At 38.3% G+C, this 24,439-nt stretch overlaps 1 protein-coding gene across 5 annotated transcripts in view; it reads right to left on the bottom strand.

Moving 5' to 3' along the window:
• Positions 1-24,439, bottom strand: part of scn8aa (sodium channel, voltage gated, type VIII, alpha subunit a) — a 76,553-nt gene that overhangs the window by 13,218 nt on the left and 38,896 nt on the right. For all 5 annotated transcript variants that reach the window (XM_051097378.1, XM_051097381.1, XM_051097377.1 and 2 more), the window contains exons 13-21: positions 18,426-18,561; positions 18,092-18,330; positions 16,294-16,467; positions 14,507-14,863; positions 13,759-14,229; positions 13,159-13,276; positions 11,829-11,983; positions 9,610-9,783; positions 2,373-2,495 (exon numbers count right to left, since the gene is read on the bottom strand). In XM_051097378.1, coding sequence (XP_050953335.1) covers positions 2,373-2,495; positions 9,610-9,783; positions 11,829-11,983; positions 13,159-13,276; positions 13,759-14,229; positions 14,507-14,863; positions 16,294-16,467; positions 18,092-18,330; positions 18,426-18,561 — 1,947 coding nt within the window. The remainder of the gene's footprint in view (positions 1-2,372; positions 2,496-9,609; positions 9,784-11,828; positions 11,984-13,158; positions 13,277-13,758; positions 14,230-14,506; positions 14,864-16,293; positions 16,468-18,091; positions 18,331-18,425; positions 18,562-24,439) is intronic.

Genomic DNA, 24,439 nt, shown 5'->3' with positions numbered 1-24,439 from the left:
TGCCAAATTTGTTAAGATGGCAACTATGGATGCCCTGCATGTGTTCTAACATTCAGCACTAACAAGTGTTTGTTGTTTATAGTGAAAACTCACTTAGACATATTTTTGACCTAAGTAAAATAGCCCATTTCTTTCACCTTGATCAATTGACTCTTTGCTAAGTCTTAAAACGCAATCCTTGCTATGTGATATCAAGCTTTGGCTCTTTTGTAATTAAAGTCAATGGTAGATATGGATGTTTACATAGTTCTAAAGTGAATTTTAAAGAAATTATACAACTGTTCAAAAGTTTAGGGACTTATTCGTAACAAGGCTGCATTTATCTAGACGAAATTAAATAAAAATAATACATTTAAACAGATTTAAAATTAAGGTTTTGTATTTTAATACATTTTACCTTGTAGTTTATCCCTCAGGCGGTAAATCCTAATTTTTTTTTAGCACCCATTACTCCAGTCTTAAAAAGGTAGTTCACACAAAAATGAAAATTCTTTAAATAGTTATTCACCCTCATGGCGTTCCAAAACCATAAGACCTTCATTTATCTTCAGAACACAATTTAAAATATGTATTTTTTTTTTAATTTGAGATTTATACATCACCTGAAAGCTGAATAGCTTTCCACTGATGTTTGTTAGAATAGGACAATATTTGGCTGAAATGCAACTATTTGAAAATCTGGAATCTGTGGGTGCAATTAAAAAAAAAAAAAAAAAGTAAATATTGAGAAAATCACCTATAAAGTTGTTTAAATTAAAATCTTAGCAATGCATATGACTAATCAAAAATTAAGTTTTGATATATTTATGGTAGGAAATTTACAAAATATCTTTATGGAACATGATCTTTACTTAACATCCTAATGATTTTTGGCATAAAAGTAAAATTGATCATTTTAATCCAATACAATGTATTGTTGGCTATTGCTACAAATATACACATGCTACTTACGACTGGTTTTGTGGTTCAGGGTCACATTTTTTGCTTCATAACATTACAGTTCAAACACTGATGTCACATGGACTATTTTACAATGTTCTTACTACATTTCTGGGCCTTGAACATGGTAGTTGCGTTGCTGTCTATTGAGGTCAGAAAGCTCTCGGATTTCATCAAAAATATCTAAATCTGCGTTCAAAAGATGAACGAAGGTCTTGCTGGTTTGGAACAACATGAGGATGAGTAATTAATGACAGATTTTTTTTTTTTTTGGGTGAACTATCCCTTTCAGTGTCACTTGCTAATCTGGGGCTCAAGAAACATTTCTTACTAATATCAATGTTGAAAACAGTTGCACTGTTTTTTCTTCCAAAGAACAGCATTTATTTGAAACAGAAATTTTGGTAACATCTTAAGTGGTACTTTTGATCAATTTGATCCATCCTTGATAAAGAAAAATATGAATTTCTTTACAAAATATATATTTAATCATATGTCATATTATTATTTACATATCAAATTATTAAAAGACGAACATGTTCGACTTTAATTTGGAAATCTGAATTTGTTGTGATTATTATTAATTTTAATGAATTTACATATTGATTGTAAGTATTAGAAATGTATTTTAGCGCTTTTCTTGATTAAAAGTCTAAATTAACTGCGTAATTTAATTTCTTTAGAAAGCTACTGTTTACATTTTAATAACACTCACGCAGAGTGAGCAACAGTAACCAAAGGAGGGTGGAGCTTAGCAAAGGGTCAATTATATTAAATGTGCTCTGAGTCATCAGGGTAAGAGAATATCTAGTGTGCTGTAGTACTGGTGAAGTGGTGACCTCGGTGGTAAAGTGTTCTGTGCTGCTGGTTGTTCTCTGAGAGACAGGGTCAGTGTAACAGAGGAGAAATGGAAGGAAGGGGGCTCTCCATCAAAAGCAGAAGTTGAGAGTCAGGCCAAATGAACAGCCAATTGCAGATCAAATGCTGTGTGAAATGAGAAGGGATTTGAATGGTGTTGCGTTTGGTTTTGTAAATAATTGTTCATGCTATTTTTTCTTCGAGGGCCAATTTGAAATCTTATTTGTAATGAGGCAGCTTTGATACGTCTGACCAATGACTTAACTAGCAGTCAATCATACACCCGATTTCAGTAAAATCAGGGAAGCTTTTCACATCCTATTTTTCACAGTTATCTCAGCTGCATCATGACTGGATCATTAATGTGGTACAGAAGAGGTGTGCATGAAAAGGGTGAGTCCTTTTCATTGGCGGCTGTCTTTAAAAAAAACTCCCCCGGTATGGTTTCGGTGGTCCTTGTCGTTCGTGTTTTTTTTTTTTTTTTTTTTTTTTTTTTTTTTTTTCGATCAGTTCTAGCATGCTGTAACTGCTGAATGGGCATGCAGAGAGATCAGCTCTATAGCTTTGTATCTTACCCTCATCCCTTCAAAACGTGACAATGCTCTGAGGGGTCTCAGGGCCCTTAGTGTCCTGAGTGATTTAATGGGCCCTAGTTCGGAGTAGCCCAGCGCATTAGCTATAAGGCTGACTATAGACACCTACACAGAAACAGAGAAGCAAAAAAGGATCCATACTGTTAGACGGGAGAAAGCTCTTGAGGGAAGAGAAGGCCAGAAAGCTGCTGGAACGCTGGTTTACACACATACACAACAGTTCGGATGGGTATATACATATATAACACTGCATTTATACATGTATATATCCCCAAGAAGGAGAGAGAAAGACTCATGTTTAGCACTGGTTACAGGTACAGGTAGGGGTTTAGAGGCAGAGGATAAACCCAGGATTTTGCGCTCTGTTAGTTTTGGGAGGTCACCAACCCTTGTGAGCTTCCTTACACCTGTGGAGAAACTTGCGGTTGAAAGAAACAGACAGAGAGAAAGAGAAGCATAACACTCGTACAAAAGAAGACAGAGAAGCGCAAAACGCACGGCTGATGAAGTACGTTAGGGCACATGGGGGGTTGAGAAGATAGAGGTGACCCCTGCAGATGCATCAAAAAAAACACAACCCAACATAAGGCAAGAACCTTACCCTTGCCCTTCTAACATTGTCTCTCCATGTCGCTCTTGGCTGAGGCATTAAATCCCATTTAATTTAAGACAGACAAACTAATGGAACCTGTGAGAAAGAATACAGGTAAACATGTACATGTGTGTCAAATTGCATTGATTTTACAGTTTAAAGAGCATCACATTGACACAGTAACATCAGGGGGTCGCAGATAGTAAATGGACATTAGACAGCACCGAAAGGACAAAAATCACTCTGCGGGAACCCAAGCCCTGGTTACTCAAAATGCCATCCATTGCGGAAAAGTTAACACCCTCCATGCTAGCTGGAAGGATAATGCGAACGAAGGGCAGAAAGGTCACATCGGTCAAAATGGCTCTCTAGAGAACCGTATTGATTGTTTTTTGCATGCGTGTCAATGCAAAGGATTGGTGCAAACGAGAACATTAAAACAGGCTTGTAATTGTTCAGGAACAAAAATGCCAATGGATAGGCAGCGGCATTGGGACACCAGGCTTGAGCACCCCATGAAAAGGTATACAAACAGACCTGCACACCTCCAACCAACCACTGACGAAGACTTGGTAAAAACACAGCAAAAGTCCACAACACCAAAAGCTAACCAACTCACAGAAGGGGTTCTATTAAAGGCGAAAGCTTTATTCTGAATGGCTATCATATTCTTTCACTAAAGAAACACCATGACATTTTAGAAACCGCAAGCCAAGAATTATTGGCGGTTTTCAATAGGTATGACCCACAAGGGCATGCATCAATAATCTCTACACAAAAAATCACTGGTAAATTCTCCTGAAAAAAACTGTATTGATTTAGTGGCATCAATTTATACGGACTACTTTTTTGTTTCACATATTTTAAAAATAATAATAAAACCGCTATTTTTCTCTCAAGTTTTTAATAACATAGTTAGAAGATAGAAGACACTGTGTAATAAAGCTTTCTCCTTCATCTACAGATCATGTGATCTTTGGGGGTAATTGTCACCTTTAGCCTCAGTCGGAACCCACAAGCGCCCCTTTACGAAGGGCCCCCGGGGCCCCCTGAGCCGGCTGAGATGGCCCCTCAGTGTAAGCTTTCTTCATCTGCCAGCACTCTCGCTCTGCAAGGCAAGGTCAATGAGATGTATGGCTGTGACCAAATGAAGACAGGAAAATAAAAAAACAAAAATGTCAACTAAAACTGAACAGATTCAAAACAATCAAAAATGGCTGATGTTTGTCTATTCTTTGGGTATTTTGGTTATTAAGTGAATTTTACCCAAATAAACCTAAGATAAAGCATATTAAAATAATATTTTACAGACTATTACATTTTTTTTTTTTGGAATGGATCATAACTCACACACTCCTTTAATATAAATAAAAAACTAGAAGTATGAGCATAATCAAATAATAAGCTGTATGGTTGATGGTACAGATATATAGTATGACAGACTATAGGAAACAATGGAACATATACAGTAAATAAATATACATATACACACACAAACACATGCTAGATATGATGCCGGCCCCTTGTGTAAGCCCTCTGAGCATCACACCCGTAAACGCAAAAGCAAAGAACAGTGAAGGAACAGAGCATAGACTAGTCAGGACGACAACTCACCGTCTGCTGCACGTCCTCAACATCAACACATCTCAGCACTACCTCACGGAAGGGAAGAGCAGGTGTGAGTGGGGGAGGGAGGAATGAACTTTTGATCCATCTTGGGATATGGAGTTCTTCCCAACTAGCACAAGTGTTAGTCCAGCACCCCAGGGATAGTCATGAAGGACTATAGCTCCCATCAGCCTCGACTAGGGCTGAGGAGTAGGGGTTGATGGACAGAGGTGGGTATGGGCTGTAGTCAGAGCAAACTCACAAATTTGTTTGTTGTTTTTTAGCTGTGGGATAACTCCTTAGTAAGTTTCTGGATGATCAGACAATGTGTTATGCTGCATTCCATTCAAAGTCAGATGCAGGATATTCCTACATGATATCTTAAGTGAAAAAAAAAAAAAAGTAAGTATTCACACATTTTTTTCTAAAATTAATTGCAAGTTATCTTACCTAACATTAAAGTTTTTAAATATACTTTTAGATTGCAATAGTTTCACATTAAATCTTCAAATTAATGTAGAAACAACATAAAGACAGTACATTTTTTAATATTTGTTCTTGACTGAAGGTGAGTATCAGTAGCTGCGTTTCCATTCCAAATTTAAATTACAAATTGAAAATATGCCTAATGGAAACACGTCAATTTCGCAAAAACTCCCATATATCGCAAAAACGTTTTTACGCTCGCATTAGGTGGTTTTTCAGGCAATTTGAAAAGGGAATGTTTCGCAAAACTGCAATGAAAACGGCTTTTTCGCATTTACAGGTCACATGGCATATGTAAAATCTTATATGTTCATTCTTCAATGTACTATAAACTCCAAGAAACACTTAATACATAGTCGCTCTCAAGTATAAGGGGCTTTCCCTGGTATTAATGCTTATACTATGTATGCTGCACGCATCTGTGGCGCGTTACGGCTCTGACACGGTCACCGGAGCTGATGTTATGTTTATACCAGCAGCGTCGCACACATTTCTGAAGCGGCTCTCCGCGCTGCTTCTGTAAAAATACACGCATACGCCTCTTTCGATTAAATAAAGCCAAAATTCGTCCAAATCCCACCAAAATCTGCTGCCATGACTTATCGCAAAAGGAATAAATCACGTTTTAGTTGCATAACAACGGTTAATGGAAACGCTGTCATTTCGCAATTTTGGCAATTTTCAGCTGAGATTCAGAGTCAAATTACAGGGGGGTAAAAATGACTTCAGAAAGATGTCAGCCTCATAATGTTATTTTTACACAGAGATTGGTAGGTCTGTTAGTGAAATCTGTTGATTTTAGCAATCTTTGTTGCATTATGTGCTAAGGGTGATCATTCAAAAATGGGGAAGGAGCACTTTTCAAGTTTTTCTCCAAAGTTTACATGCCTGTAACTCAAGAAGTATTAAAGATATCTTAATGCCCCTTTAGATAGTAGGTCTTAACCAACTTTCCTTATGGCATCTGTATTTTAAATGCCCTATGAGAATCGGTTCCAGAGATATCGGAATTTCAATATGGCTCCAGGAGTAAATTGTTAAAATGTACACATTTTTAGTGGTCAAAAACCAAATGTGGTTCAGTTTGCGTAAATATGATACTTCTTTTATTTTAAAGAGGAATGTCTAAAAAACGAATAATGTTTAAACTAGAGATGTATCTGGTATCCTTCTGTCAAGACAACTGAATTTAAACATACCTGTTTGAGTGCCATCAATATTCTTTTTCCGAAGTTTGCATGCCTATAACTCAAGAAGTATTAAAGATATTGCAATATGTTTTTAGATTCTAGTTGTTAAAGGGGTCATCGGATGCCCATTTTCCACAAGTTGATATGATTCTTTAGGGTCTTAATGAAAAGTCTATAATATACTTTGGTTAAAAATTCTCAGTGCTTGTGTAAAACAACACCCTTTTTGACTTGCCAAAATCAGCTCTGCAAAAATCATCCTGTTCTGGTCGAGGTTGCTTTAAATGTTAATAAGCTCTGCTTGCCTCACCCCTCTCTTCTCTCTAAGGAGTGACGAGCCTGTTTAATTTAGCCGTATTTAAACTTGCTAACTAGCATTTTATTAGGAAAGGCGATCACAAAAAAACCCTTACACTCACTTCTGTTGTAAGCAAAGCTGGATCACAAATGATTTGTGCAAACATAGACGGATATATGTAGATCGGGAGGCGCATTCCCATCACAAACAAATGTAATCCACTGCATCTTCAGCGGCTCAGATGTAAATGATGACCACTATGTTTATTATTACATCCTGATTTAAGGCGGGTCTGAGGTAAGACGCTCATGTCAATCAACTATCGTGGGAGCGGCCTCTGAGAATAACTCAATTTTAAAATATTAATTAAAAACCACTGCTTGGACTTTTTATCATTATAGGGTAGATTTGTCCATACACTGGGAGCACACATTAATGTTCAAACAACATGTAAAAGTGAACTTTGCATCCGATGACCCCTTTAATAAACTTTTCTTTTGGAATCATAATGTTCAAAGCCCTGCATCGTTCATTCTCAGAAATATGGGGATCTCAATGAGGCTCAATGTCCAGATTGTTAAATATTAACATTTTTCAGTGGTTGAAAACCAAATGTTGGTCATTTTGTATACAGTCGATACTTATTTTATTTGAAGAACAATGTCTGAAGAAGAAATAATGTTGAAATTAGAATTGTATCTTGTTTCTGAGTTGGAATGGAATACAGCATCAGCTATGAATGAGGGATCTGACTGTGTGTGTAAATATATTTTACATTCAATTCTTTGTCAATGTGTAAAATTTATTTTTATATAGTGCTAAACAATGTATTTCCAAAATTAAACTTTTGGGAGCTTTTTGTATAAATTTCAGGTGGATAAAACTGTTGGTAAAATGAGATTAACTTCTCATCACATTTAAGGAAATATAACACGAATGAACATCAAATATGCATCTAAAAATGTCCCACAGCAGCTCATTAAACAGTACTGGTGTACGAGTTCTGCTAAAAGGTGGTTAGTTCAGGAACAAGGTCAGAACACACATACAATCAATTCGTATCTTGACATGGTCACTGCAACTGCAACTAACATGTCCTCCATATATCATGAGAAAAGCACATCCACATGACATTCCTCTGAATCCCTTAGTTTGGAGTCCAAGTGTAAGCATTTTAGTCACATAACCAGCTTAACATATTTTCATCAAGTACTTTGATTCAAAATTTAAGACTACATTAGCGTCAATCATTTGTTGCGTAAAACACTCTGTGTTTATGGAATAACTGATTGCCCTCGTAACTTATAATGGACTCTAAAATGCATGTTACACTTGGTGAGTCTCCGACAATAAGGGCAGGGCAGAAAATGAAACCAGTCAGAGGCATTGTTCACACAGTATAGACATCATACACATGTACAAGAATTAGAAACAAGGTTCATTTAAAATGAGATGTGCTTGAATATCTTAGATCAATAATCTTTGTTATTGATAGGCTGATTCTGGCTAGTCATTTCCATTCCAACATTAAACCATATGATGATGGATATGGGCTCTGTCATTTCATTATTCGTTGCATACAAAGGGGAAAGGCAAGCAAAATTACAATTATTTGCACAATACTGGTGATTTTTTTAAAGCCAGTTTATCATTCTTGATAGCAGATATTCAAGCATCTCAGGGTCACGCAGAAACCTAATATTTTTGCACAGCTATGCATGGGTGATAGATCTTAAAGAGATGATGTAATCTTATGAAATAACACGATTTAGACACAAAGAATGTATATTACATAAGCATTTATATTCAAGATAGCACAATGTTTTTCCTTCAAGCTTCACCCCTGCATACCAACACAACTCTTATACTGTAATAAAAGATCACATTTGACTCTTCTCTGCCCAAAACATTCACATCTTGTTGAAAAGGGAACCATCCTTTTTTTGACTATCACAAAAACATCTGCATAGAAACAGGACGGCGGACAGATATTTGTCTTCTCATCTCCTCTGCTACACTATTTTTTGTTTTAACTGACAGCTCAAAGAAACCACCCCACCGGTTTTCAGCTATTTTTAAGTCATCTTTAAAACGTACCTTGCTGTGACTGGCAAGCAGTATTGTCAGGTCTATGAACATACAGAGTTTAGGCTGTCTCTGATGTCTGAAATGCCAAATAATTTATTTTATCAGTTTAAACAAAGCTCCTAAAGTCCCTGACTCGGTCAGGTCACTCGGCGGCCATCTTGGTAACGCCCGTTGCAGCTAATTTCTATGTACGGAAAAGACATACAGCTTCTATATACTTGAATGGGAAAAGACAGAAATATCCCAAGCTGATTGTCAAGACTTTTTAAAAATCAGAAAATAAAATCTGACAATTCTGTTTTGTAAAAAAAAAAACTTTTTTAGGTAAAATCATGTTAAGCAAATAATTTTTTTAGACTGGTTCAGTTAATGTGCATGTTTGTTCTAGATCAATCTAACACTATCAAAGGGCAATTGGCTCTTTTAACTGAACTTATACCCCACTTATTCTGTTTCTGTCCTAGTCCAGGATAATTCTACTTCTCTCCTTTGCTAAAATGCTTGAATTGCAATTTTCATAGAATTAATAATTTTACAGACGTGATTAAATGTATAGACTGTTATGAGAACCATACAACTTAATCTAATCATCAGTCATCAATTTTTAATTGTTCATTTCTACTAGCAAGCAATAAAAGCCTTGAACTAACACTTTCTTAACTAGGCTTGATACAATGAAGCGACAAAGCAACAAAATCATGTTTTTGTCCAAAGCAGCCATACTGTACATGTGTCACGTCATGTTGCTTGGCCCCACATACACTGACACGCTGGTGTAAAATCTTGCTCCACATAGCTTCATATTAGAAATGAAATCTGTTCTGATTTAGGTTATAATTGAATTTAACACTAGTCAGATTTTGCTTTGGCAGGATGGAACCCATCAGCAAAATGTGTACGTCAAGGGCATTCATCAAACTGACAACAAACATGGCACAAATGAAATAATAGACTTACGTCAACAATGAAGAAATCCAGCCAGCACCAGGCGTTGGTGAAGTACTTGACAAAACCGTAGGCCACCCACTTTAACAACATCTCCAATATGAAGATGTAGGTAAAGACTTTATCAGCATACTCCAGAATGATACGGATTGTCTTCCTCTGTTCAATATACACATCCTCAAAAGCCTGCAACAGATAGCATATGGTTGCATTAACAAAACAAGAACTATCCGCTGCTCACAAAACTCGCACTGATCATTTATTCCTTCGGTTCAAAGTTAAAACGGCATGGCAGCGCAAGTTTACAAGAGCAGATGCGTTTACTCACTGGTCACTCGACCACTTAACAGCACTGTAAGATCCAATTTTAAGCGCTTGAATTCAGTGAAGAAAGCAAATGACACTGTGATTTAAACTAGTTTAATGCCAGATGAAACTGCACTAACAAACAGGAGAAACATACAGTGCAACCATACAGTGAGAAGGCTTTTTAATTTACAAATCGCCATCATTTACCATGGATTTATGCTAATGGCACAGTGGTATTTTAGCAGAAATGTGGGATATTCATATCAGATTTAATTATATTATTAATGTAGACATGTATTAAGTGTATTAAAGGAGTAATGGAATATAATTACAGCATTTTTTGTTATTAAGCTATAGTGTTTGTGTATTTATACTAAATGTATTTAGACTGTTTTTCATACAAATACCAAGAAACCATATAGTTAATTTTTACCATGGTATTGAGGTGATATATGTGTGGTTTTAACTGTGGTTAACATGATTTAAATGCATATTAATATGGAAGGCCAATGGTTAATTTTAATCAAACTCAAACAGAATAATTACATTTCACTATATAAAAATGAGGTTACAATTTTTACAGATGTTACTGTTTTTGACAATAAACATAATTTACATCTGCATCCTAACTCAAGCTACTACTACTGTAAACGACTGTCAAATGTGCATTTTGTCAAATGTGCCAAATGCGCACAACTAATGGTTTGGTTTCTACAACTCTGACTTAGGAGCAAAAAGCTGTCTTTAAACTTGAAAGAAATAAATATTTAAATTTATCATGATAATTATTGATATCAACTGATATGAAAACAATTACTGTGGTTTTTTCTGGCCAAATCACCCAGTCTAATAATAATAATAATAATAATAATAATAATAATAATAAACTGATTAAAAATGCTGATATTATTATTATTATTATTATTATTATTATTATTATTATTATTGCACAACAATATCTGGGAAAACAACTGAACAGAAGGCTACGTTGTGCAATAATTCAGTTAAAAACTTAAAGTAAGTAAGTAAGCTTTCAAAAAGCAACTGTACAAGGCAAGATTCCATTACATTCTTTTTTTGGCAGCATTAGCAGTTATAAAGACAGGAACATTTCCAGTCCCAGAAATAGATCCAATTGAATGAATAGTACAGTCCATTAATCACATCACCCAGCAGTCCAGCTCTGGCGCCAGGTCTCTACAATGAGACAATGCCTGCTCAAACCTCACATTATATATACCTCACATGAACATGAATGGAATGGTCAAGCAGAATCCAAAACATAATGGAAATAACTTGCCACTGATACAAGCATGTCCTTAGTGTTGGAAAACCATATGTGACCCTGGACCACAAAATCATAGGTAGCATTGGGTATATTTGTAGCAATAGCCAAAAATACATACATGTATGGGTCAAAATTATCGTTTTTTCTTTTATGCCAAAAATCATTAGGATATTAAGTAAAGAAAGTCTCATGAAGATATTTTGTAAATTTCCTACTGTAAATATACCAAAAAATTCATTTTTGATTAGAAATATGCATTGCTAAGAACTTAATTTGGACAACTTTAAAGGTGATTTTCTGAGTATTTAGATTTTTTTGCACCCTCAGATTCCAGATATTCAAATTCAAAGTTGTATCTCTATCCTAACAAACCATACAACAATGGAAAGCGTATTTATTCAGCATGATGTATAAATCTCAGTTTCAAAAAACTGACCCTTATGGCTGGTTTTGTAGTCCAGGGTCACATATGTCAGGATCCCAAACTACAGTAAGCTACAGTAAATCAATATGCAACATTTAAACAACATTTCAACATAAATCAACATTTTTTCTACACAAGTAGTTAAATACAGTAAAAAGTACTTGTGTACCTCCCTATAAGAAATTTGTGGGTGTTTGTGTGCATTCTCACCAATGCTCCACTACTGAGGAGGATCATAAAGATGATGAGGGTCTCAAACCAGTTGTGTTCCACAATGAGATAGCAGGTCTTCCGGAGGAACCACCAACTCTTACCCCAGCCCTCCGTGATGGGCACATCACAACACTTGTAGCGGGCAATGCAAGCTGCAAAACAGCACACATTATAGTTTTTATATTTTTTACTTTTTACATGTTTTTATAACAGTACTGCTTTAATGGTTTGATGTTTTCTACTGTTAAAAAAAACTGAAAAAATAAATAAATAAATATCTGCGAAATTGCTTCAAGATCCTGATCTGAAACAAATGATTCGCAAACTTGCACTGAAGTCCTGATCTGAAGCAACTGATTCGCAATCCACGCTCTAAAGTTCCAATCAAAAGCAAAAGCTTTGCGATCCCGCTCCAAAGTTCTGATCCAAATCAAATGATTTTCGATCCGCACTCTGAATAATGATCTGAATAATGTCCCGACCTGAACAATGATTCACGAACCATCATTTCAGTTCAGAACTTGGAGCACAGATTGCGAATCATTTGACTTAGATCAGAACATCATTTGATTTAGATCAAGACTTCAAATCGCAAAACATTTGATTTGAATCATTCAATTCGCAAAATGATTCATGAACCCGTTCTGATCTAAAGCAAATGATTCTAGATACACGATTTAAAGTCCCGATCTGAAAACGCAAACCAATTGGAGCACTTCGAAACAGTGAATCATTTTGCAACACAATGGTTTAACCGATTCTTATTTTCGAAAAGCTTCATTTCACCTATCACTATGTGTTTTTTAAAATCATTACAAGTGATGTCAAAATTTGAATCTGTGAGCTCGTTTCTGATTCTAAAAATAAATGGCTCTGGTTTTTGTTAGTGAATCGCTAGAAATTAATGACTGAAGTCACGTTTTTGAATCAATCAGGGCAGTTCCAGCGTAAATGACTCATTTGATTTAGTTCATCTGCTCCGCTTTTCGTGTCTTCAGCCATGTTTACACAACACTTTCAATACTACTACTTGCTTAGCTCAATAGTTTTCTGACATAATTGAGATAAGCAAAAAAAGGTATGATTTTTTCCTTTTAATTTTGTGTGAAAAAATATATGCTTACTGAAATTATTAAATACTTATTTGGAGATACATTGTCTTTCAAAAATTCAAGCATTTTTCAAGTACCTCTTCAGGAACATTTCATGTTTTCAAGTGTTTTCCAGGCCTTAAATTTCAAAAAGTCAAAATTCAAGTACTTCAAGCACTTTAAGCACCTTGTACGAACCCTGTGATCTGCAAAGAGAAATCTATGAGCACTTTTACCTTCAGTCCAACAAGGTTCTGGGTCAAGATATTCCTCTACTGCCTCCACCACCACCGCTTCCTCCACCTCTGGTTTAATATCTATGGTGCTGCCCTCTGAAGAGCTGATCTCATCCAACTAATTAAGAAAAGAGAGGTCACAAGTGTCATTTTTGATGTTAAAAATTTAAATAGCAAAGCAAAAACGATGTTCAATGCAAATTGTAACTGCATTATTACAATTGAAATATATGTCTGCCTGACCAGTGGCAGACAAGAGAAGGTCTTTGTAAACCAGTTTGAACCTCACCACTATTTTTGCCTAGAACTAACACACTTTAGTTCTAAGAAAGAAATGACAAGCATCTGTATTCATGTTTCACAATACAGTGTTCTAAATGGCCTACATGCTTTCGAACATCATTCTGAAACAATACACTGCACTTTACACCATATATATCAATATCATGGACAAAAAAAAATTTGCAAATACATCAGATTAGAATCACTGAGCATTTACTCCTGAAGCCAAATCAATAACCACAGGATATTACATTTCACCCACTAGCAACTAGGTGATAGCCTAAAAGCATTACAGCATCAGCTCTTTTGCATACTCACTTCTTTGCTGCCCTCTGCTTCAGATTCGCTGCTGAAATCTTCTGTGTTGAGATTCTCAAAGTCCGACTCGCCCACAGCGATAGGCACGCATACAGTCAGGTTGGGGTTGTGGATGAAGGACATGTGGTCGTCATCAATCATGTACTTGCCCACGCTACTGCCGATACCACTGGTGGTTCCGTTGCCATTTTTCTGATAGTCCAGGTCACGGCTAATGTCAACGCCTGTGTGATTGGCGATGCAGTTCAGCTTCCGGTCGTACATGTCGTCTAGCGGCTTGGCCTCGTCGGTGACCTTCCTCCTGAGGATGATGTTGACCAGTTCTCGAACTCTGGCCTTCACCCAAGCGATTCCCTTCTTGATGCGAATAACTGCGATCTGCAGGTTGTTCATCTCACCGTCATCATCAGGAGCTGCCAAGTTGTCTGCGCTGAATGAGCTCAGCAGCAAGGCAAGGAACAGATTCAAGACCTGGCAAGTGTGACAGAAAAGTAATATAACTTCGTCTTAAAATCAGTTCATATATAGTCAGCTGCCTTTGTAGGCATTTTATGCATCATGTATATATGCATATTAATCTTGTAGTATGAATATAATCTTGCATTTCCCTGTAGAAAAAAACAACATATGCTGGTTTGGTATGTTCCGAAGCATGGCATCTGGTTTGAGCTGGTTTAAGCTGGTCCTTAGTTGGTCATAAGCTGGTTTCAAGACAAAAATGCATTTTATGCATCTAAAGAAAACTTACCACCAAGTTCCCTATGACCATGACCATCATGAAGACGATGAGACACATTGCCTGTCCAGCCACTTCCATACAGTCCCACATGGTCTCGATCCACTCTCCACATAACACCCGGAACACGATTAGGAATGAGTGGAAGAAGTCATTCATGTGCCAGCGGGGCAGCTCACAATCCTTATCGATCTTACACACGCAGTCCTTGTAGTTCTTCCCAAACAACTGCATGCCCACCACAGCAAAGATGAAGACGATGATGGCCAACACCAGGGTCAGATTTCCCAAAGCTCCCACTGAGTTACCGATGATCTTTATCAGCATGTTGAGGGTGGGCCATGACTTAGCCAGTTTAAAAACTCTCAGCTGGTAAAAGGGAGCACAAGTTGAATTAAAACACCATAAACATTTTCTGAATGTGTACTATTGAAAACAAATTCACTGAAGAGTTCTGCCACTTATTCATTATGTCTTATTCACAAACCACCCACAATCCAGTTTAAACACATGCTGAATGCTTTAAAATAATGTTGCTCTGTATTTAAATAAAATAACTGTCATTCTTTTCGGTACAAACACACCTCCTTTCTATGTAAATTAGGCTTATTATACTCACAATCTGCCTGATACAATTAACATTGTACTATTACCGCCCACAGAAAGAAGGTGCTAAACAGAATTTTATTTAAGAGAGATATGCGTTTATGCTGTTTTTATTGATATTAGAAGCAGAAGGTTATCAAATGATGACAAAATAATGGAAATATCATAAATAACATTCTGTAAATACAGACATACTGTGTGGTTGACGACACTAAGAGCACAGAGCTCAAATTTTTTTTAAAGGGATGGTTCATTCAAAAATGAAAATCAAGTCATTAATTACTCACCCTCATGTCGTTCCAAACCTGTAAGACCTTCGCTCATCTTTGAGACACCAATTAAGATATTTTTGATGAAATCCAAGAGCTTTCAGACCCTGCATAGCCAGCAATGCAACTACCACGTTCAACAGTTCATGTGACATTAGTGATTCAATCGTAATTTTATGAATTAGAATACCTTTTCTGCGAAAAGAAAAAAAAAAAAAACTTTGTTCAACAATTTTTTCTCTTCCGTGTCAGTCTTCGATGTGTGTTCACGAGAGTACCACGACGTATGTGTGTGGTGCTGCTGATGCAGGAGCCAGCGCATCAAAGACTGACATAGAAGAGAAGAAATTGTTGAATAAAGTTGCTATTTTTGTTTTCTTCGTGCATAAAAAGTATTCTCTTAGCTTCATAACATTAAGTTTGAACCACTGATGTCACATGGACCATTTTAACAATGTCCTTACTACCTTTCTGGGCCTTGAACGTGTCAGCTGTCTATGCAGGGTCAGAAAGCTCTCGGATTTCATCAAAAATATATTCATTTGCATTCTGAAGATGAATGAAGGTCCTACGAGTTTGGAAAGACAAATTAATAAACGAGTAATGACAGAATTGTCATTATTGGGTGAACTCTCTCTTTAAATAAGCATTAAAGCTGCAAAAAAGTAGCAAAAATCTTTTACTCTGTATTGTGATGTACATCCAAGGGAAACAGATTATTAAAAAAATGTAGGGTAGGGATCAGTTGTTGATTGAATAAAACACATGTATGTATAAAATATATGCATTAACTAATCTTTCAATCAATAAGATGTGATGAAAAATAGTGTGATTTTCCATTTCATGCCAACTTTAACCACTTTAATTTCTTAAAACAATGCAATAGCACATGCACACATGATCTGAAGCAATAAAAATATTTACCAATCGGAATGATCTCAACACAGAAAGACCTTCCACGTTAGCCAAGCCCAACTCCATTAAACTCAAGCTCACAATAAAGCCGTCAAAAATATTCCAACCTTCCTGGAAATAGTAGTATGGGTCCATTGCAACCAGTTTGGCAAACATTTCGGCAGTGAAGATTCCAGTAAACACCTGGAAGAAAGAAAAGAGAAGTTACACGGATTGGTGACAAACAGACCTGAGACAGACTTTTAATGGAATAGTTCACCTAAAAATGAAAATTCTGTCATTAATTACTCACCCCCATGTCGTTCCAAACCTGTAAGGCATTCATTCAACTCCAGAACACAAATTAAGATATTTATGATGAAATCCCAGAGCTTTATGACCCTGCATAGACAACAACGCAACTGAAATGTTCAAGGTGGAGAAATAGTAAGGACATTGTTACAATAGTCCATGTGACATCAGTGGTTCAACTATAATGTTATGAAGCTACAAGAATACTTGGACTATATAATATTGGACTATTTTAATGATGTTCTTACCACCTTTCTGGGTCTTGAACATGTCAGTTGTGTTGCTGTTTATCCAAAGTTAAAAAGCTCTCAGATTTCATCAAAAAATATCTTAATTTGTGTTCAAAGGTGAACGAAGGTCTTACAGGTTTGAAACGACATGAGGGTGAGTAATTAATGACAGAATTTTCACTTTTGTGTGAACTATACCCTATTTCTGTTGTCCATTTTTTTCCTTTTCTATAGCTACTATGTCATGTTGTTATATTGCATGTTTTGTTCAATAAAAAATCTAAATTTACCAAGCCAGTCTAATTTATAAAAGCAATACAATATCAACCAACTCGTAAAAAGACACATAAGCAGTCCAGCTGTGACTTGCATTTTATATATAACACATCAGCTCTTCTGACACTGCGCACCAAATCCTGGCCTACACATTCACAGTAACTCCCTGACAAATCGGCACAAGACTCTGTGACGTTCAAAGTGTCAAACAGATCATCCTGCTGTCACAGCTGAAGGGTGCAGTTAATCACCCTGCAGGCAGCTGAACTGGGGGAGGGTACAAGGTGGCCTTGACTCCTTGTCCGCAGAGCCAGCAAACGTGAGTCACGCTACCACCTGCACAGCCACGACCCACTCCGTCCCAGAACGCCCCCTGCTACCATGACAACAGAGCGCTCACAGGTGTGCTGAAGAAGTCTGAATTCTTACATAATATCAGCAAAACTGAAATCTCATTGAGAGAGAGGCCTCACTATTGCATGCACATGATTTACTCCACAAGGCAGGTCACGTGATTTAGGAAATCATGATTTGTGGTTGGTGTATGGTGCGCTGCACTGACAGAGTGGATTTATGACCCCTAACAGTCTCGGCGTCACTTGGCAACATAATATAAAAAGCAATTTGGTTCATGAGTGGGAAAGATGATCTGCTTTTCTCTGCAACGTTGATCATTTTACAAGCATCTTTTTAACTCATTCACATGCAGAAACCAAATTGCACAGGTTCAAGCTTCTGGAACTGTGAAAACGCCACCATTTTAGAGCTGCTCATCGATTAGGCTACATGAAATATTTATGCTGGCTCTGCACCACCACACTCAGCCAGTAGCTTAGCACTGTCTCTACGCCAGGCATAAAAATGGCTTTGAGTGTTCCAACAATGTCCCTGCAGAGACTACAAAAATATAAGCCATGGGGGAGGGGCACGGTTTCATCAAGCAACGAAAGAATTCTTTATGTCTGAATTCAAAGACTTTTAAAAAAGTATGGGCCACGTAGAATCCTCACCAGGTTTCCGACAGTCAGCACATGCTCAAAATGCTTCGTCATAGGGTAATGCTCCATGGCCATGAAGAGAGTATTCAGCACAATACAAATGGTGATAGCCAAGTCTACGAAAGGGTCCATCACAATCAGGTTCACAATCTCCTTAACCCTCATCCAAACAGGGCCGCACTCCCAGATTAGAAACGTGTTGGCAAATTTGTACCAGCATGGTGGACACTTCCTCTGAGACTCTTCCAATTCTAGAAGGGAAGAATGAGAATATGGTAACCATGGTAACAGATTTCCTTTTTTTTTTTAAGCAACACATTCCTTATGTTACAAGATATGGACATACCCTCAACCAATGTGTTGGTTAACGCACTCATGACACTGTTAGCTCGCTCCTTGCGCCCAAATGATGTGTTAAGCTGCTCTACGGAAACCATTAGAGAGCCTGAGAGCTTCTTCTTGATTTCGAGATCAGTGGTTGGCTGTCAGGAGAAAAAACAATAAGGTTAAACACAATCACAACATTATACAGTGTGGCCAGTGGGTGAGGGAAAAATCTGCATCACAGGGCTGGTTAGAGAAAGGTTGGTTAGGAGAAGACTTTTTGCCCAAAGGAACCATTTTTTATTTGAATGCATTAAAGCGGAAACATGCTGGGCTCTCAGAAGGAGAGAAGGTAGGGTGGAGATTCATGGGTATTCATGCGATACATATTCCTAACATAAGCATGTAATTAACATGCTGTATGTTATCAAAATGCTCACTCATATGGCCGTTTGAAACTATGCTTTATGAACAGTTTATGTTTTATAAAATATCCATAATGCTGAAAAATGCTATGAAACTTATTTAAGTTGATCATATTGTAAATCTACCATTGTTCTCCGCTCCCTTCCTCCTCTCATCTGAAGCCCCTGCATCTCCAGATTTTAGGAGATCCAGTCAGCATGCATCAGCATGCATTCAATCAGAGAAGTTAAGAGAGGAAAAGAATAAATACCATGATCGATTAACCTCATGCTGAAGATCTGAAGCTATACCAGACCTCTAGAAGATCCATGAAGATAGCAGACTACCATGCTAACTACCATGCTAACTACAATGCTTCCATTATAATTACAGTATGAAGCAACAGTGCTGATCATTAAAAAAAAAAAAAAATGCACATATACACTATAAAGAAGAAACAGAAAACCCATGTGGTGTACAAAAAAATGTAGTGAAGATGATGTAGTGAAAACATGAAAAGATAACTTTAGGCTGGATGTTGGAAGTGGGATCATTTCATGGTTAATTCACCTTTATATTATTATAAAATGAAATACAATTACAAAGGACATTGAGTTGACACAGGTATGTAAAAAATAAAAATGAGTATGAAAAAAAGAAGAAAGATTGTGCTTGTGGGGTGAATGTGTAATGAGAAGATGCAATGAATGCCAATTCCTACTACTAAGACATACATTACCATTAAAAATTTTGGGGTCAGCAAGATTTTCTTTTTTAAAAAGAAATTAATACTTTTATTCAGCAAGGATGCATTTAATTGATCGAATGGGAAAGAAGACCTTTATAATGCTACAAAAGATTTCTATTTCAAAATATAGCTGCAAGCAGCAAATAAAGGACAAAGAGGTAAAATTATGCGCTAAGAAGCTGTCTTACTCTGTAAAGACCAGGGTTCTCCAACCCTGCTCCTGGGGAGTTACCTTCCTGCAGACTTAAGTTCCAACCCAGTTTCAACTTACAACACACCTGTTTGTGTTTGTAATTAAGTAGCCCTGAACACCTTTTAGCTGGTCTAGGTGTGTTGGACTAGGGTTGAGGCTGAACTTTGTAGTATGGTAGCTTCTCCAGGAGCAGGGTTGGAGATCCCTCTTAAAGACTTTTGTTGATACAGAATCTTACTACAAAACTAAAAATGGCCATTGCCCAAAAATGCCAAGATTACATACTGCTTCGGCTCTGATTTGGCTTGTCGTTCTGAATCTACTGAAACCAGCCTTATGATTTTTGGCAAAACTGGTCAAAAGTTATAAGCAGAAATGTCAATATTTTATATATTTTGACCAGTGAGTTGTGCTGTGCCAAAGCTACTTACGTGCCCTCAGGTCATGCTTGTTATAACACATACCAAGTTTGGTCAGAAACCGCTAAAGTGTTGCGGAGATACAGCCTTATGTCCCTCATCAAATTCATTAGCATGAGTGATATTTTTATATTAAAAAGTCAATGATAACTTTTTGTCAGAATGCCAGAATCTGAGCCAATTTTGGTGAAAATTGGACAAACTGTCAAGGACGATATTTCAGAAAATTCTAAATTGTAAATTTGATCATATAAATTAAATTTCAGTTTTCATTTCATTCAACTCTGTATGAGCCAAGGAATATATTTAGCTTTTAGTTGGTTACGGTTCCAAGTTAGAGACTCCAAATTTGCTGTGGTTAATGATGAGACTGTCCTCTATCCATGTGCCAAATTTCATAACTTCCTTGCAAACGATTCTGTAAGATTCATAACATCATAAGATAGCATTCGAAAAATACAGCATTTTATTACAAAATTCAGTCCAAAAATGGTCCATGCTCAAAATGGCTGGCATAGAAAAATTTGGTATTGACTGATTCGTTATACTACTCAGAATCTAACAAGATCACTCATGATTTATGGTCAAAATGTTCAGAAAATATAAACAATAATGTCAAATTTTTATATCTTTTTATCCAGTAGGTGGCGCTACTCATGTGCCCTCCGGTCATACTTGGTAAAACACGTACAAAGTTTGGTCTGAATCTGCTAAAGCATTGCCAAAATATTGCCTCATCCATTTTTGCACAAATTTCATCAAATTCATTAACACACTGCAAAAACGGCTTGGTATATGAAAAAGCAAAATCAATTTGCAAATTCAAAATTGCAAAAAAATGTTGGTATGCATTTGACTCGGCATGAGCCAAGCATTAAAGCAATAAATGTACTTTCTAGGCATCACAGAATTCTGAAAAAGGTAAAAAAAAAAAAAAAAATTAAATCAACACTGATAATAAAAAAAATGTTTTCGTGCACCAAATCAGCATATTAGAATGATTTATGAAGAATCATGTGACTCTGAAGGCTGCTGAAATTTCAGCTTTGCCATACAGGATTACATAAAATATATTCAAAAAGAAACCAGTTATTAAAAATGTAATTATATTTCACAATATTACTGTCTTACTTAACATAAACATTAAAAAATCTTTCCAACCCCAAACGTTTGAATGGTAGTGTATGAAAACTTTAGGTTACTCACGTAACCCCAGTTCTCTGATAACATGAGTGAGGTATCTCACTATGGGAATCGCCTCGGGCGTGACCAATCTGGAAGCACCAATTGCACCACGTCTGTCGGTTGACAGACCAATCACGACAGTGATGCGGGAGTCCCGCCTCCCCCCTATATATGTCACTGCATGACCGTCCCCACCTCATTCTCAGCATATCTCTTCCCCGTGCTACTGCAAGGAGGGAAGTGTGGTGAGATACCTCACTCATGTTATCAGAGAACCGGGGTTACGTGAGTAACCTAAAGTTCTCTTTCAAACATTCCTTCGGTATCTCACTATGGGATATAGACTCCCGTATTGCAGATATGCTGTCCGAAGCAGGCGTGTCAACCAACTCAGTGATGTGTGATAACATAAGAATGAAAACCCCCATTATTCACAGAATATAATGGAGACATATGAAAAACAAAACACCTGCATAAGTTTTTTTTTTTTTTTACACACTTAGGACGGAATGAGCCAAAGACGGCTCCGTAACATCCAGCTTGTAAAACTTGACAAACATGTGAGGCGAAGCCCAGCTCGCTGCTGCACAAATGTCTCGAATTGAAACTCCCTTAAACCACGCCCACGAGGAGGCCAACCCTCGGGTACTATGAGCTCTCAGCCCTTCTGGAGGGCTAAGGCCCATGCTGTTATAACCCACTATAATAGCTTCTACTATCCAGTGGGACAGGCGCTGGCGAGAAATAGGTTTACCCCTGTGAGAATCAGCCCATGAGACAAATAACTGATTACTCTTCCGCAGCGCTTTCGTTCTGTTTACATAGCAACGCAAGGCACGGACAGGGCACAAACAGTGAAGCCGCTCTTCTTCTGGAGACGAAAAGGGCGGCGGATGAAAAGCCATTAAATCCACTTGATTATAGGCTAGAGCTGACTCGCTCATCTTAGGCACGAATGCTGGATTGGTTTTGAGAGACACTCTCGAGTAATCCATAGTGAACTGCCTTTATCCAAAAGTTCTTGCAGAAAACATAACACATCTGCAACTGAACAGAGAAAAGGAACAATGCACTTATGCGCGCACCATTGCTCGAAAACGTTCCATTTCTTACCGTAAGCAGAGCGCGTTGAAGCAGCTCTCGCGTTCTGAATTGTCTCGATCACCCTCGAAGGCAATCCCGTAGTATTCAAATTTAACCTCTCACGGGCCAAGCCCAAAGAGCAACCCTGTCCGGGGCGGGGTGGAATATCTCCCTGCGCGCCTGCGAGAGGAGGTCTCTGCGTAGTGGGAGAGGCCATGGCTGGTCGACTAAAAGCGGCATTATCTCCGCCAGCCACACTTTCCCCGGCCAGTTTGGGGCAATCAGTATGACTGAGTGGCCGTACTCTCTTACCCTTCTTAGAGTTGGTATGATCAGGCTTAGCGGAGGAAACACGTAAAGCAGTACGTTTGGCCATGGGTGTGCTAGGGGATCCACACCCATAGGCGCACCGTCTCTCGCTAGCGAGAAGAATAGAGGGCAGTGACTGTATTCGCGCGATGCGAACAGATCTACGGCCGCGCGGCCGAATCTCTTCCACAACTGGCCCACTACCTGAGGGTGGAGGCTCCATTCGCTGTACCGAGGATTCCCCCTGGACAGGAGATCTGCCCCTGCATTCATTATTCCCGGGACGTGCGTTGCCCGTAATGAATGAAAGTGTTTTCTGCCCCACACAATCAGTTTCTGTGCCAGACTGTGAAGCTGAGGAGAGCGTGTGTCCCCTTGGCGATTTATATATGCCACCGTGGTCGTGTTGTCTGATCTGATCAGAACGTGGTGGTTCCTCAGAAACTGCACAAAATGTTTCAAAGCTAGAAACACTGTTAATAGTTCCAGGTAATTTATGTGCGCACTTCTCAGCGAGATGGGCAATTTCCCTTTCGCTATTCTGCCCTTGCACACTGCCCCCCCAACCTGAGAGCGACGCGACCATCGTTACCACCTTCCTCATGGAAACTGCTCCCAGCGGAGTCCCGGATTCGAGGAACGAGCGGTTTTTCCAGTAACGGAGAGCGCGCATGCAAAGTGCCGACACCATCACTTTGCGGTTGAGGTGACGTTTTGGACATAAGTGCAGTGACGCTGTCCAATTCTGAAACTCTCTCATTCGCAACAGTCCCAAAGGAATAACCAAGACTGTTGAGGCCATTATCCCAAGAAGGTGCAGACACAGTCTGAATGGGACTTTCCTCCCTTTTTGAAAAAGGGACAGACAGCCGCGAATTGACCCGATGCACTCCTCTGACAGAAACGCTTGATACTGATCCAAGTTCAGTCTGAGGCCTTGATAAACTATTTGCTGTGTGGGCACCCGGCAGCTTTTTGTCTCATTTATCTTGAAACCTAAGCTCTCCAAATGAGACACGAGCATCTTCGTGTCCGTCTCCGCTTGCTGCCGTGACGGAGAGCAAAGAAGGAGATCGTCCAAATAAGCTGACACTCTGAGACCTGCTGTTCTCAGTGGTGATAGAGCCGCTTCTATACATCTGCAAAACATCCGTGGGGCCAGTGAGGCTGTGCCCTGATAGGCAAACCTGAGGAATTTCCTGTGTGATGGGTAGATGCCTATATGGAAATATGCATCTTCCAGATCGACCGAAGTGAACCAGTCTTTCTTGCGAATAAAATGTGACAGCGTTTTGAATGTGGGCATTTTGAACTTGTATTTTCTGAGTTGTTTGTTGAGGATCCGCAAATCCAGAATGGGGCGGAGACCTCCCCCTCTCTTGGGAATGACAAAGTACCGGGAGTAAAAGCCCTGATGACTGTCCTCCGGCGGCACAACTCGAATTGCCCTTTTTCTTAATAAAGAGGCTATTTCTTCCTCTAAAACCTGAGCAGATTTCCCCTCTGCGGCTGACATCAGCACACTGTTGAACACGGGAGGTTTTACCGCAAACTGCAACCGATAACCCCGCATTATCGTAGACAGAACCCAGGGATGTACTGCGCATGCACGCCAGCTCTCCGCTTGAACAGTGAGCGGACCGCTGCAGCCCATGCCCACTAATGGCGCAGCCGCGCCATCTAGCAGGGGAGCT

Source organism: Labeo rohita, chromosome 23, assembly GCF_022985175.1.
Source record: "Labeo rohita strain BAU-BD-2019 chromosome 23, IGBB_LRoh.1.0, whole genome shotgun sequence".
Lineage (NCBI taxonomy): Eukaryota > Metazoa > Chordata > Actinopteri > Cypriniformes > Cyprinidae > Labeo > Labeo rohita.
The sequence above is the reverse complement of the archived record's forward strand: the minus strand, read 5'-3'. Positions and strand labels throughout refer to the sequence as shown.